Below are 15,801 nucleotides of genomic sequence, written 5' to 3'. Positions count from 1 at the left end.
CATAGGATGAACACATCATTCTAGTGATCCCATTAGAATACACATATTAGTCTAGTGATCCCGTCAGATACACATATCAGTTTAGTGATTCTGTCGAATATACATATCAGTCTAGTGATCCCGAAGAATACACAACATGTTGTGATCCTGTAGGACATTGTGCCTGTAAGGTACATTACCCCATAGATAAAGCTAACAGTTATCCCTCCGTCCATTCTACATAGTCCATGACAGTCACATCAAAACACATTTAAACTAACAATTCAGTCTTTACACATGACTAGTCAAACAGACTAAGTTCAGTCAATAGTACCGCACATTAATACATATTTAAGCTACATCTCACAATCAAACCATCTAAATCAAGTCAATAGTTCAGTCTATCAATATGTAAACTACACCTGGTAGTCAAATCATCTATACTCAGTCAACAACACAATCCATAATATCTAAGCTACACATGACAGTCAAACTAAACTCAGTCAACAACACAGTCCATCAATATCTAAACTACACATGACAGTTAAATCATCCAAATATAGTCAATAGTGTGAACTATCAATACTTTCTATCTACATGTAACAGTTGAACTAGTTAAGTCTATTCCTACTTTAGTATCAATCAGTACATTTCAACTTCAATATGAGTCCAGTAGTAGTAATCTCTTACCTTACGCTTATTTAAGATCCTTGATCAAATTGAAGTCCAATGAATCAACCTAAACATAAACATAAACATAAATTCAAACACTATGATACAATTTCACCCAACCAATTCTCCCAAATGTAAATTCCACAACTTACCCAAGTAAATGGAGAATCGAACTCCAGGCTGAGCTTGTTGGAAATTCAAGAACTCAACTCTAACACCTTCAAGGATCAACAATTTATATCCAACAATTTAATCCAACATTTACACTTAAAATGACTATGGAAATAACTACAAAACTCACAAATTTATCCTTACTAAACACCCACAACGATTCACAAAATGCAGAGCCGACGATGCACGGATGAGACAACAATGGTGTGCATGTAGATCATGGCGGCTTGCTTGAAGAAGTGACTTCTGGCTTGCTCTCGTAGCTTGAAGAGAAAGGGTTGCGTGCGGCTTGACAAGACAAAGGGTCGAGTGGCACGAGACAAAACCGACTGGACTTAAGTGGCTTTCGTGGACGGTGGAAGAAGAATACGGTGGTCGAAGCTTCACGAACGAAGATAGATCTGGTCGATCAAACCTCACTCAACGACGCATCGACGAACCCAAGACGCTTCAGCTTGACTAGGGGAGATGTGACAATGATGGCTAGACGTTTAGCTTAGGAGGAATCAGGGTGGTGGCGGTCGTCGGAGTAAAGAACAAAAGAGAAGGAAGAAAAGAAATTTGGGGCAGCAACTGGTCAGATGAAGAAGAAGAAGAAGAGGGATGGGGGCACGCTTCCCTAAGGGTTTTTTTAAAATTATATATAATAACAATAATATGTAATAAGATATAATTATATTATATTATCTTATTATTAATATTATTTGTTTCCTTTCATTTTCTCTTTCTCACCAAAATCAAATAACATAACACCCAAGAAAATAAAATCTTAATAACATAAAAAAATAATGTTGAGAAAAATACTTCGAAATTTTGGGGCATTACATTCTTCTCTCCTTAAGGAACTTTCGTCCACATTGTTTCTTCCTTAAGGAACTTTCATCCTCGAAAGTTCTAATCCTCGAACAACTCTGGGTAACGAGCTCTCATGTCAACTTCTCTCTCCCACGTAGCCTTTTCAACTTTGTGATTCCACCATAAAACTTTGACTAAGGAAATTCTTCTATTACGCAACATCTTTACCTCTCTAGCAAAAATCTCAACTGGTTGCTCTACATAACTCAAATAATCATCGATTGCCAATGGCTCGTAATCCACCATGTGGGATGGATCCACAACATATTTTCTGAACATCGTAACATGGAACATGTTATGAACAACAAAAAGTGATGGTGACAACACCAAACGATACGCCACAAGGCCAACTTGCTCTAGAATCTCAAACGGTCCAACAAAACGAAAACTCAACTTTCCCTTCTTTTCAAATTGCAGAACACCCTTCAAAGGTGCTACTTTCAAGAACACCTTATCTCCCACATGAAACTCGAGATCTCTCTGTCTCACATCAGCATAACTTTTATGTCTACTTTGTGCTACCTGCATATGTGCCCTAATTTTCTGTAACTTGAGTCCTTAGCTTATACATTATTTTACTCTCTGACAACATTGAAGTGTTTGTGGCAAGCATCATATCGACGTGCATGATTTCTTTTTTGTAGACCATGTTCTTCTCATCTTCTAATAAATTCACTGCTATTGTCACGTGTAGGTCATGTACGTTTTTTCCTATCCCAAGTTTAACGTCAATAATTAGAGTCATTTGTGGAGAAGAAAGTGTTATACTATAATCTATAGACCCTATAAAATATGAGTAAGAAGGATGAAAACAAGAATAGAGGAAGTGATAAGTTAGACTAAGATCACCACTAGCATAGAACAAAAAATTAAACACTGCATCGATGATATGAAAGGGACCCTCAGACTGTGGAACAAACAAAGCAACCTGAAGCTACACTAAGCAAAGTTAGCAAGATTGATGAACTAAAATGAGTGGTGCAAATAGTGTCAAAGAGTCTAAGATGAGTTTAAGACGATCTTGGTTGAGGTCAAGAAAACCAAATCCAGGCCAAGGATACCAAGTTGAAGCAAAGAGCCAAGGATAGGTAACCAATGTCGAGACTAGGGAGACCAAGTTGAAGTGAAGGCCTAAGATTGAGGTTGAGGCTTAAAATTACTAAAAAGACGTGAATTTATGATTAAATTTTTATAAAGAGCTGACTAAGGCTGACCCTAAATGGATCAGGATAAACTTTTTTCACCATCAATATGTGTCACGTCCCGCCTTGCTGGCCACTCCATGCGACCAGAAGGAAGTATGGCACCTAGACACTCAACGCGTACCTCTCACGAGGTAACGCGTTAAATGCCTAGTAAGCGGAACTAATTCTTAAACCAATCTTTGATGCAGAGTTCCATCCTTGAACTAAGGAGTTCTTTACAACTTAAAGCAGCGGATAACACATAAACAACCAACTTAGCTTAATCGACTAGCCTTCAACACTTAAAGCTTTGGCTACTAAGGATAAGCACAATAGAGATACAAACATAACACATCGAAAAATAGAAAACATAACTTTTCTTTTATTAATTACTTGATACAATACTCTTAGGGTGTGTTTCGGGTGGGGTTTTAGGGGGAAAAGGATTAGGAAATTGGGCCAAACCATGTTTGGCCCAAGGAATATGATAATGGGGATTAGGGTTATCCTAATCCCTAAATAACCCTATCTTATCCTCATTTTTACTTTCTTACAACCTTAGATTACCCTACCCAAATAACCCAATTCAAACTCTATTATTATTGTTTAAATTACGACAATCATAATCCTTCCTCCAAACACATGTTATTATAACACTACTATCATAATCTCTCCCCTAAACACATACTATCATAACACTACCTTTTATTTTCTTTCCCCCAAACACATATTATCATAACACTGGGATTATCATAATCCTACGATTATTATAATCCTTTTTCTCCATAACTCTTTCCCTCCCCCAAACGCACCTTAAAGTTACAATTAGTCTTTTCTTTCAAGGTACAAAAATAATAAAACCTAAGCTCTAAGCTCTACGCCTTTTTTCATCCACTAGATTGCTACTCTTTGTGCCAAGGTTTTCAAGAATCTAAGAACCTCTTTCTTATCCTTCTCTTTGATCGTCTAGCAATCCATCTTAAAGACAAAACTCATCCCACACATAAAACTAGGATGCAGCCTTTCCTGCACGTAATAACTTTAAACCTTCCAAACACGGATAACTTGATAAGCTTTTCCTTAAGACAAAAATCTTATGTAATGCCCTAAGCTCAGGAGGGGGACATGAATGAATTGATATCATATTTGAATAAGAGGGATTTTAAGGACATAAAAGGAAGGTTAAGAAAGACTTAAAAGAATTAAATGTTACTACCTATACCAACAAAGGAACTCCAAAGTTAAGCGTGCTTAACTTAGAACAATCCTATATGTTGGGTGATTTTCTTGGAATTTTCCTAGGATGCATGTAAGTGAGGACAAAGCAAGCAAAAAGAACTTGTATTGGTTTGTGGGGATGACTTTCACTCTAATAACCCTTTAAGACAAGTAAGGAGGATGTGTCCAGGTCGTAGGAGATGCAGAAGAATGTCGATGATTCGAATTCTGAATGGTTTAAATTCTGGGCCTGGGGCATTACACCTTATCCTCTCGGGAAACCAAATTCTTTTTCTCACCTTTTCCTTCCTCGCCTTCTCGTTCTCAAGACGAACCACTACTACTCACTTCCTTTCTGACTTTGATATCTGTTATTTCACTGAAACGCCTAACTTTCCTTGCGATAAAACTCCTTCGTCACGACACTCTCTCTTCACTGCCTTCTTTCCAATACAACTTCCTTCCTTTGAACTTTATCTTTAGAATGACCACTCCTTTCATTTTAGAAGGATCATTCCACTTTTCAGCGCCTCTCTTCTTCAACAGGACTCCCAATTTCAGATTTGGGCCTCACAATATGCATCTAAGTACGCCATAGGCATTGTAGAAAATGGCCAAAGCCGACCTAAACACATAAGGGTCAAAGATCTCTACTAGCCTCATCCAAATATATAGAAGGGTTTGTGAACCCTAAGTGAAGGTTTTTTCCTTTTGTAGGCCACGTTTCTTCTCCTATTGAAAAAAAAATTCACTATTGATGTCACGTGAAATTCATGTATGCTTTCCCCTTGTCCAAAACTTGGCATCAGCAGAAATAAAAAAAAAAAAAAACAAAAATAAAAGAAAACAAAAGAAAAATAAAATTCAAATGTTCACATTTCACAATCACCCGTGAAAACTTATCAATTCTCCTTGCAATTTCATAATGGTTGAATCACATGCGACTTGTACGTGTATAAGAGAGTTGCAAATTCATCATGTATATAACAAATTAAAAAGAAGATCAAGAAGAAATAGCATCCCACGTATTGACGAAGAAACCATTAGGAGGGGCGAACTGGTCACATAGTTCCTGACTTGTATAATATGATAAAATTTTCCTTACACACGTAAATATACATTTTTAAAATTTTCTTTGTTTGATCTATGTTGCTATCGGGAAAAAAAGGAGTTCAGTGCGACTGAACTCATCTATTCTACAACCCTTATTGCATCACATGAGAAGTTGTCTCACGTGATTTTGTTTTTGTTTTTTTTTTCTTTTTTTAAAGAAACATATATTAATTTTGTTTATGTGTGTAGCTAGGGAAGGGGGATACATTGCAACTAAGTACTCTAACTCTATCTCTCTCTTCAACATATATTGTCTAATGTCTTTCCAAATATTTATTTTGCTTTGTTATCAAACTAATACACTATTTATAATGCAACTCTTCTTTACTAACTTTTCTATCCATCAAGCGTTTTAAAATACCTTCGGTCATTCTCTCTATTTTAAGTGTTCACACCTTCTGTGTTACTTCCAAACACAATAAGTTGGAAAATAATAGAGTTAATTTAATGTTCGCCAAAAGGGTAGGATTATCTCGTGATATTCGCTTTCACTCACTAGCTTAAGTTTTTGGATCAATTGATCATTTAAGATGGTATTAATGTAGGTTGGCACAAGAGCTCTTATTTTCAAACCTCTATGTTGTTGCGTTGTTTTCTCTCATAATTAATATTAATTTTCACTTGTTGGATATTTTTTATATTTCAAATTTACACACGAAGGAGAGTGTTGAATGATATAATATTACATTCACCTACCTCCATTAACTTAATTTTTTTTTTTGTTTTTGTCAATTGATGGTTTAAAATTTCATTTCAGCTTTCTTTTCTAAAATGTTTATAAAAAATGACTTTTTCTTTGATTAAACAAATTATAAAAAAGAAGTGTCTATTTTGAACTGATTTTCTAGATATTTATAAACATCGTTTTTCTAATTTAAAAATATTTAATAAACCGAACCAAACTAGGAGTTGAGTAAACTCTCAACCAAATAAACATTTGGAGAGATTGAGAGAGAGAAGGAGGATTATGAGAAAGAAAAATTGAAAAACAAAACCATCTTAAAAGAGAGAGAGATAGAGAAACCTAAGATTCTTTCCATGTGCAAGAGAGAAGCAAAATAATGTAAAATGAGGCAACCATGTGAGAAGAAATCTCATTGCTCTCATAGCTGCGAATAGACACACATCTCTTTTTCTTTTTTTCTTTTTTCTTTTCTCTCTCTCTCTATATGAAAATGACCAATGTTGCATTACCTAAACATGTAGCAAAACAAGTAGGCCCCATCACATATTGTCATGCTACCCCTAATTTCAATCTATGGGGCTACCATGTTTTTTTTTTTTCTTTTTCATTGAAACGTCTTTATTTCAAAAGTATATATGTACGCAAGTTTAACATGTGTTGATGTCGACATGAATGTCGAGATCTTAATTTTAGAAAGATATGTAGATAAAAATTTTCATCCAATATTAATATAGATCGTACTAGTTTAGATGTATAGTCGTAGAAAATTTATTAAAACAATTTTTTTTAAATGAGTATTTGAATTAAATAAAAATTTCATGTTTTAATTAAACATGTTTGTTACTTATATTATATATTCTTTTTAAGTTCATACTTTTGTTTATTATCGATTTACACCTCATCTTATGTCAATTTCAATAGAAATGTCGATTTGTCAATAAAAGTTAGAAAAAAAAATCAATAGCATATAGGATTTGGTTAATTCATATACTCAAACTAATAATAAGAATAATAAAAATTTGCCTTTTTCTAGAATTCTTTTTTTATTACATCATTACAAAACTCCAAATTTGCTTTTGCATACATTTTCAAACAAATATGTGAGAGAGGTCTTTTCTTTCTTTCCTTTTGCCTCTTTTTTTTTTTTTTTTTTTTTTTGGTTGGGTGTATCTTTTTCCCTTTTCTCCTTTTCCAAATGATGGGAAGGTGAATATTGAACTAACCTAAAAATCCCTTTTATTGCCAAAGGGCCATAGAGGTCTTTCTCCCTTTAAATATACCAAAAAATAAAAATTAAAGCAAAGAACCCTAAGAGGTAGTCCATTGAGTGTTTTTCCTAAAATTGTTTTCTCAAAAAATGTCTTTTAGACAAGTTTGAAAACATGTTCAATATTATCGATGTGAATTGAAATTTAAGTAATTAAAACATGTTAATATGAGCATAGACCTAATTTTACAACTATGTTTGGTGACTTAAAGGGGCTGACAGCCAGAGTAATCACTAAGCTAAGTATAAATATTAATAATTAAGTAGTTTTTCTTATATATATTATATAAAGACAATAAAGTTGAGGAGGGGCTCGAGCCCCCTGGCCTATGCTAAATCCGCCGGTGCATGCATTGGAAAAGTCATTACCATTGAACGAAAGCTGATATGGAAATGCGTAAAAATGTAAGGCAAAAGGAGCACGTAAAGATTCTACTTACATAGCCATTTAATATAATATAAACATTGATGATTTTTTTTGTTTTTCATAAAAGAGAGAATAATATATCCCACACATTTTATTATGAGTTTTTTTTAAGAACAATAAAAAAAAAAAAACTATTTAATTGTGAATTGCCCTTTTTATTATTGTTGTGTTATTTAAAAGTTAATAATTTAATTCACCAAACCGTAATATTTATCTTGATTAGGTGTTTTTTTTTTATTAAATGAAGTCGTAGTTCTTTGTTAGAGAAAAAAAAAAACAATAAGAATATTTCATTATATTTTTATTGAGCAGGGTTTTATTATTAAAGGAAAAGGGATTGAAACCCAGTTTTAAATATTATTCTGAAAGCATATCCTGTTGTCCATGGTGACACTTCTTAAATAGTATTAATACAAAAAAAAAAAAAAAAAAAAAAAAGAAAAAGAAAAAAGGACACTCCTTAAATAGTTCCGAAGAGAGGGGTTTTTATTTGAAAGATTTACTATTTAAAAAGATTGGTTTACTCAGATCTCAAAAGTTAATTCATAAGGGGAATATAATATAGAATGAGAGAGGCGTGGTGAGGTGTTCCAGAGGCAAGAAGAGAGAGATATGATTGGGTGTTTAAAGTCAGTGATATAAGAGTTGGGTAATTTTAGATTTGCTGAGGTCTCTGTTTTTGATTGGAAAGCAAACTTTGTCATTTAATTGTACCTAATCATTCTGTCTTCGAATGTGATGTTTTAAATCTTAGTTTGATGGATGTTTTTTTTTCTTTCCCTATTTCATTTTCAAACCATTTTCAAATTCCTTCAATTTTAGTCCAACATTCAAATATCAATCTTCCTTTCTAAATCTTAATTTTACAACTATGTTTACACAGAATATTAATACCCACAAATATTTTATGTCACCAAACTTATAATTTTACAATTTTCTTTTAAATAACAAAAACTACTTAAATTATTTATAAATGTTGGAAAATATTACGATCTATTTACGATATAGACTACGATAGACTACTATATATGTTTAGATTTAGCTATTGTTGGTAAACTATTGTTTAGATCTGATCGTTTAAATTTTGGTAGCCAAATCTAAACGACATTTTTTTTAAGATTTTTTGTACACGATCGTTTAATTTGGTTACATGATCGTTTAGATTTGGTACAAAATTGTTTAGAATTGATCGCTTAGATTTGACCCAATTCTAAATGGTTTTTTTCAAGATTCTATGATGTTATATTTGACTATACGATTGTTTATTTTTTTGTACACGATCATTTAGATTTAACTACCCAAATCTAAACGACGTTTTTTTCTTCAAGATCTTATATTTAGTACACGCATCTTAAACAACCAAATAATAGTTTGAAAAGAAAATTGATCTTTTAAATTTGATACACAATCTTGAACTAAATAACAGTTTAGAAAAAAAGAAAAAGAGGAAGAAAAGAAAGACGATGGAAAGAAAAAAAATCGCAGAAGAGGAAGAGAAGAAAGATGATGAAAAGGAAGGGCAAACTTGAAGTACTTAAAAAAAATGACCACCTTCATGGGCTTTTCCATTTTGTTATACAGGTCGTAAATATCTTATCAGTTTATTATATTTATGAATTTGTTTTAAAATATTATTAGAAATATTTGTATTTATATTAGATTAAATAGATGACATTTTTTTTATCTTTTAAGAGCATTTACAAAAGATGTCGGAAGATTCTCTATGTATATTTAATTTCAATGTCAAATGCTTAATATATTTGAATTTATATTTGGCATGTTAAGATTTCGAAGAAATTTATTTTTGTTTAAACTCTATTTTGTAAAAATTGTTTAGAATATACTTAAAGAAAACTATTTTGAGTGGCTTCTAAACCCTAAATCAACTTATCTTTTGAATTAATCACCTAAAATCCAAACACACGTCTCTCAATTAATTTTTATTAAATTTAATAAATGATAGTTTATTTTTCATGCAAAGAAATACAACATGGAAATATGTTTTAGATTCATAGTAAAGTGCTAATATATAATAAATTTTTTAGAAAAATCAACAATAAACTAAGCTTAGAAACGTTAACACACTAAATTGAAGATTTATTGAAAGCAAGTTGAATATATGAAAGTACACAACTAAAATAATGTTAGAAAAAAGAATATTTTAACAAAATCAAAATGAATTTTTGAATGAAAGAGAGACTTACTTTCTTGAAGATTATGTTTGAGAAGTATAGAATAAAAATGAGAATTATAGGATTAGTTTTAAAAATAGTAAAATAAATTAAAATATTTACAAATATAATAATATGTTAGATCATTATATATCCCAATGGATTACTAGCTAATAGTATATTAAGGTCTATTACTTACTATTATTAATAGATAGTGTCCGTTGAATGAATTTGATTGTATAATGGTGTGTTATATAAACTGTAAATATATAACTTTGTTTAATGAACAAACATTGGAAGGAAAAAAAAGAAAAAGCAATTGACGATTGTTTCCCAAATTTGCTGTGGATTATGATATGAGTGTAATAGAAGAGAAAAATGTGGGAATGACACAAATGATTCATCATTTTCTCTTCTTTTCTCTTCCTCCTTAAAATAGAAAGATAAAAGAGGCCTGTATAACAAAGTAGATAAAGTTAGCCATTTTTAAATATTTCGGGTTTGCTCTTTCATATTTCTTCTCTTTCTTGCAATTTATTTCATTGTCTTTCTTCTTTTCCTCTGCGATTTCTTTCTATCATCTTTATTCTTTTTCTCTTTTTTTTGTTGCAATTTCTTTCCATCGTATTTATTATTTTCCTTTTTTTTTGTTGCGATTTCTTTCCATCGTCTTTCTTCTTTTCTGATTATTTTCTTACGTCTTTTAATCTTTCTATCGTATTTCTTTTTTTCCTCTTTTTTTTTTGCTGTGATTTCTTTCTATCGTCTTTATTCTTTTCCTCTTTTTTTTATGTCGTTTAGATTTGGTTGTATACAAAAAATTGCAAAATCTAAAAGATCATGTATAAAGAATTTTGAAAAAAAAAATCATTTAGATTAGAGCAGCCAAATGTAAACGATTGTGTAAAAAAAATAAACAATTGTGTAAAAAAAACTAAAAGATCATGTATAAAGAACCTTAAAAAAATCATTCAGATTGAAGTAGCCAAATGTAAACGATCGTGTAAAAAAAGTAAACGATTTTGTAAAAAAAAAAAGATCGTGTATAAAGAACCTTGAAAAAAATCATTTAGATTGGAGTAGTTAAATGTAAACGATCATGTAAAAAAAGTAAACGATCGTGTAAAAAAAATAAAGATCGTGTATAAAGAATCTTGAAAAGAATATTTTAGATTGGAGTAGCCAAATGTAAACGATCGTATAAAAAAAGTAAACAATTGTGTACAAAAAAAAAGATCGGGTATAAAGAATCTTGAAAAAAAAAATCATTTAGATTGGAGTAGCCAAATTTAAACGATCGTGTAAAAAAATAAATTATCATTCAGAGAAATGGATAATTATATATGTGTGTATATATAATTATTTGAGTTCTGGAAAGTTGAGAGTAATTATATTATTGGAATGTATGGGAAGAGGAAATGTATGAGATGATTTGATGGAAGAGTTTTAATGAGGAGAGATAATAAATTTGATTTGATTTTTTTTAAGAATAAAGAAAAGGAAAAGTATAATAATAATAATAATAATGTTACTATTATTTTAAATAAGGCTTCGAGGTGCATGAAGATTACTATCCATCATCTTCTTCACCCAAAAGAAACCCTAGCTACCGCCGTCGGTCTTCTTCGATCTTCACCATCTTCGTTCCCCGTCGTGCTTATTCGTCTGCCAACGTCGTCATCTCCTTTCGTTCATACCACACTGAAGACCTGAGTCGATCGTGCTCCTTGTTTCGCGTCCAAGTCGTTCCATTCTCTTCGTCCATCGTAGACTCATCACTCAACCATTTGCTATACTTCGACGACTCCCATCCACGTTCAATTTTGCCAATGCACAGTGCTCCGATCGTCTTCCGTCAGTTCCTCTTTGTTCAAGTTAGCCCGAGCCGATCCTTTTCTCTTTCAGCAGTGTGTGAGAGCTGTTTCTCTTGCCGAATCGACTCGAGCCATCCGAGCCGAGATTTCCTCTTACCAAGTCGTTTCGAGCCACGAGCCACCCTTCTTCCTTCCTCTTGTTTAGCCAAGCCATCAGAGAGCGAAGTTGAGTCACTCTCCTATTTTAGTGAGTATATGATTGGGTCTTGGGTATGCCCATCAAATATTAATTTTAGCCATAAATTTTGGATTTAAGTTGGATTATTTGCTTGAAGGTTTGACAAAAGTTTAGTTGGAGGATTTGAGCTGTGAAATTTTCTAATCAATGTTGAATTGGAATTCAACCTCAACTTTGGGTATGTTGAATTAAAATGATTTTTGGGTCATTAATCAACATTTAAAATTATTATTTTTAGTTATTGGGTTTCCTTGCTCTTTAGGACCTATTCTTTAGAAAGATTTGATTGTGACTGTTAGGAAAGATTTGTTAGCTAATCTCGAGGTAAGACATTCTACTTTAGACCTTCGAAGTGAATTTAAGAACTTGCATGTTATTTTCCATTATGTATTGATGTAGCTAAGATGCATAATGTGTTGGTGTTGATGACTTATGTTGATGACTAATATTGATGATTGATACTGATGACTAATATGGATAGCTGACATGTGGTGATGCGTGTTATATTAATCACATGATTAAGGACTTTATGATTAATATTCATGTCATGTTATAGTGTTTATGTTATGCTACATGTTATGATGAATGTTAAGTTAACTTTGTCTAACCCATATGCTATGATGAATGTTATGTCACATGTCTTTATTATGACAATTGGATCAAATTAATTATTTTGGTTCAAGTAAATATTATTTACTTGGGCTAAAATTCAATTGAGCCAAAAAATAAACTTAATTTAGTCCAAAAATTAAGTATGACCTAAACCCATGTGATTGAGCCCATAGGTCTGATCCATGGACCAACTAGGTCCAAGTCCGTAAAAGCCCACCAGAGAACTCTATAAATAGAGAAGTTCTCTTCATTTGTGGGGGTTGGAATTTGTGACTCTAGAAGGCTTAGAGAGAATTCTCCCAAGGGCTAGAATACTCCATAACTCCTGAAGTTAACCGTCCTCGAAGATTGAAGCTCCTTTGAAGATATAAGCTTTCTTCCAAAGCTCCAACTTCAAAAACATCATGTGCTTTGCTTTCTCAAATCAAGCGTAAGCATCTAGCCGAGAGAGAATCAGAGGATAAAATTCTAGAGATTGAACCACATCGTATCAAATCAACGTAAATACAACATCAACACAAGTTCAACTCCACGGATCAAATTTCTCCAAAAATCACATGAGAACAAATTGGCACACCTAGTGGGACGTCTCTACCTCTCATCTCTCTCTCGAAACTCAAAACAACAAACCAACAAACTAACTAATGGCACTAAGAAAAGTTACATCTAAAGCTACTATCACAAACAACACTTACAATAGACTTATCCCCCCGAGTCACTCAAAGAGGAGCATGCAAGAACAAGAACAAAGTTTTTTCCTCACAAAAAAAAGTTAGGAACAACTGATGGAATCTTCTAAAGGCGGGACATCATTAGAGAGAATCCTTTGTTCAACAACTCTACGCCTGCTTCAGAGAAAGAATCACACCTTGAAGTAACATCTATCATGATGATTGATGTCACAGTCGAGGTCGCTATGGCAGAAATGAAGAGGAAAATTAATCTTCTGATGAAGGTTGTTGAGGAACGAGACCACGAAATCGCAGCTTTGAGAGAGCAGATGCAGACTCTTAAAACTACTAAGTCGAGTCAAACTTTTGTTGCCAAAACTGGTGACAAAGGGAAGAATGTGGTGCAAGAAAACCAACCACAACAACAATCAGCTTCTATTGATTCCCTTTCAGTTCATCAGCTACATGATATGATTGTGAATTCTATTAGAGCTCAGTATGGAGGACCGTCACAAACTTCTTTCATGTACTCTAAGCCATACACCAAAAAAATCGACAACTTGAGAATGCCGCTTGGGTACCAGCCTTCAAAATTCTAACAGTTCAATGGAAAGTGCAACCCGAAACAGTATATCATTCACTTCATCAAAACATGGGAGAACGCAGGATCAAGAGGGAACTAACTTGTCAAGCAGTTCGTTCAAAGCTTGAAAGAATATGCTTTCGAGTGGTATACTGATCTGGAGCTAGAAGTCATTGACAGTTGGGAACAACTGGAAAATAAGTTCCTCAATCGCTTCTATAGCACTAGGCGTGTCATCAGCATGATGGAGTTGACAAACTCTACACAGTGAAAAGAAGAGCCAGTCATCAACTACATAAACCGATGGAGAGCTCTAAGCTTGGATTGCAAAGATAAGTTCATAGAACTGTCTGCAATGGAGATGTGCACCCAAGGCATGCACTGGGAACTTCTCTATATTTTGCAAGGAATAGAATCTCATACGTTAAAAGAGTTGGTGACTCGCACTCACGATATAGAATTAAGTATTGCCAAGATGGGAGAAAAATATTTATTGGTTCAAAAAATGAGGAATGATAAGAATGAAATCAATGACACTAAAAAGATCGCAAATAGTGTCATAAATGAGTCTATGGTTATCCATCCAACTCCTTGGAAATCTTTCTCTAAAAGGACAAAAACAAAAATTGAAAGAAAGCATGATACTGACGAAAAGCGACGTTCAACTCTTAGAGAAAGACAAGAAAAAGTTTATCCATTTCCTGACTCTAATATTGCAAACATGTTAGAGCAGCTGCTAGAGAAGCAACTTATTCAACTACCAGAATGCAAACAACCGGAACAAGTAGGAAAAGTAAATGATCCTAACTAATGTAAGTACCATCGGGTCATTAGTCACCCTGTCGAAAAGTGTTTCGTATTGAAGGAGTTTATTCTAAAGTTGGTTTATGAAAAGAAAATCGAGTTGGACATTGATGAAATAACTTAGACGAATCATGTTGTTGTTAAGATGACTTCAAGTGTTATACCATCAACACTGAATTATGATCAAAGGGAAAGTTTAATTCTATTTGAGACTTTTGAACCTATAGTTGTCCCATTCCATCTAAAGATCGTGTTGAAAAACTTTCAAAACAAAGAAGAGTCTATCGTAGATGATGACAAAGGATGAATAGTTGTGCGAAAAAGGAGACAACCAAAATTCATTCAAAAAGAGTCATCATTTCATCAAAACCATGAAAAAGAAATCAACACTCACAAAAAGAAGGAAAAAAGAAATAAGAAGATGTGGAAGCCTAGACCTATCCAAAGAAAAGACAAGGACTTCCTTCGACCTCGACGGTCGGTAACTTTGATAGAATTCATCCTAAGAAGCTTTCTTGATGGTTATCTGGAGGAAGTATTAGAAGTCAATACATGTCATGTTGTTAGCATAGTAGAAGTCGAGAACAACTATGCATCTTTAGTTGACAATTCAAATGAAACTAAGCAAATAACTTCTATCTTTGATCATATTAAGCCTTCAACTACTCGATCTTCAATCTTTCAAAGATTGAGTATAGCGACGAAGGAAGAAGAAAACCAATGTCCAACGTCCACTTCCACTTCCACTTGAACTTCTGTTTCCAAAAGGCTAAGTATCTTCACATTAAAGAAAAATCAACCTTCAACATCTTCTTTTGGTCATTTAAAGATGAAAATCAATCAACATGAAAGAGAGATGAAAACTTTGAAGGCAAAACAATTTTATGAAGAAAACAGTGACGATAAGATTCACAGTCATGTCCCATTATGAATGAAGGAGAAGCTATCTGTTGACATATGTATAGAAGGTTCCTTGACAGTGAAGTCAAGACTTATTATGTTCACCAATTTTACAAACAAAAGAGGTGAACAAGTCATTGATGAAAATATGAACTACTAAACATGTAAAACTCCTTACCACAAGAGCCTAAACTGCATGGTGCTTCTAGCCCATAAGAACATAAATGGTGAATGGCAAAAAAAAAAAAAAAAGTTGAATTACGTTTTGACTTGATCCCTATATTATAAAGGGTACGTAGGAAGCTTAAGGGAAACTTTAAGCTAATTCAGTAAAAAAAAAAAAAGTTGAATTACGTTATGACTTGGTCCCTATATCATAAAGGGTACGCAGGCAGTTTAAAGGGAACTGTAAGTCCAATCCACTAAAAAAAAACTCA

The 15,801-nt window shown here is 33.0% G+C and overlaps 1 protein-coding gene across 1 annotated transcript; it reads right to left on the bottom strand.

Annotated features, from left to right (window-relative positions):
* Window positions 1-1,716: 1,716 nt before the first annotated feature.
* On the bottom strand, window positions 1,717-2,205 carry LOC103499569 (uncharacterized). The gene has a single exon (XM_008462584.1). The coding sequence runs from the start codon at window positions 2,203-2,205 to the stop codon at window positions 1,717-1,719; it is 489 nt and encodes a 162-aa protein (XP_008460806.1).
* Between the last annotated feature and the right edge of the window lie 13,596 nt (window positions 2,206-15,801).

Source organism: Cucumis melo, chromosome 8, assembly GCF_025177605.1.
Source record: "Cucumis melo cultivar AY chromosome 8, USDA_Cmelo_AY_1.0, whole genome shotgun sequence".
Lineage (NCBI taxonomy): Eukaryota > Viridiplantae > Streptophyta > Magnoliopsida > Cucurbitales > Cucurbitaceae > Cucumis > Cucumis melo.
Note: the sequence above shows the minus strand (reverse complement) of the source record. Positions and strands in the feature narration are given on the sequence as shown.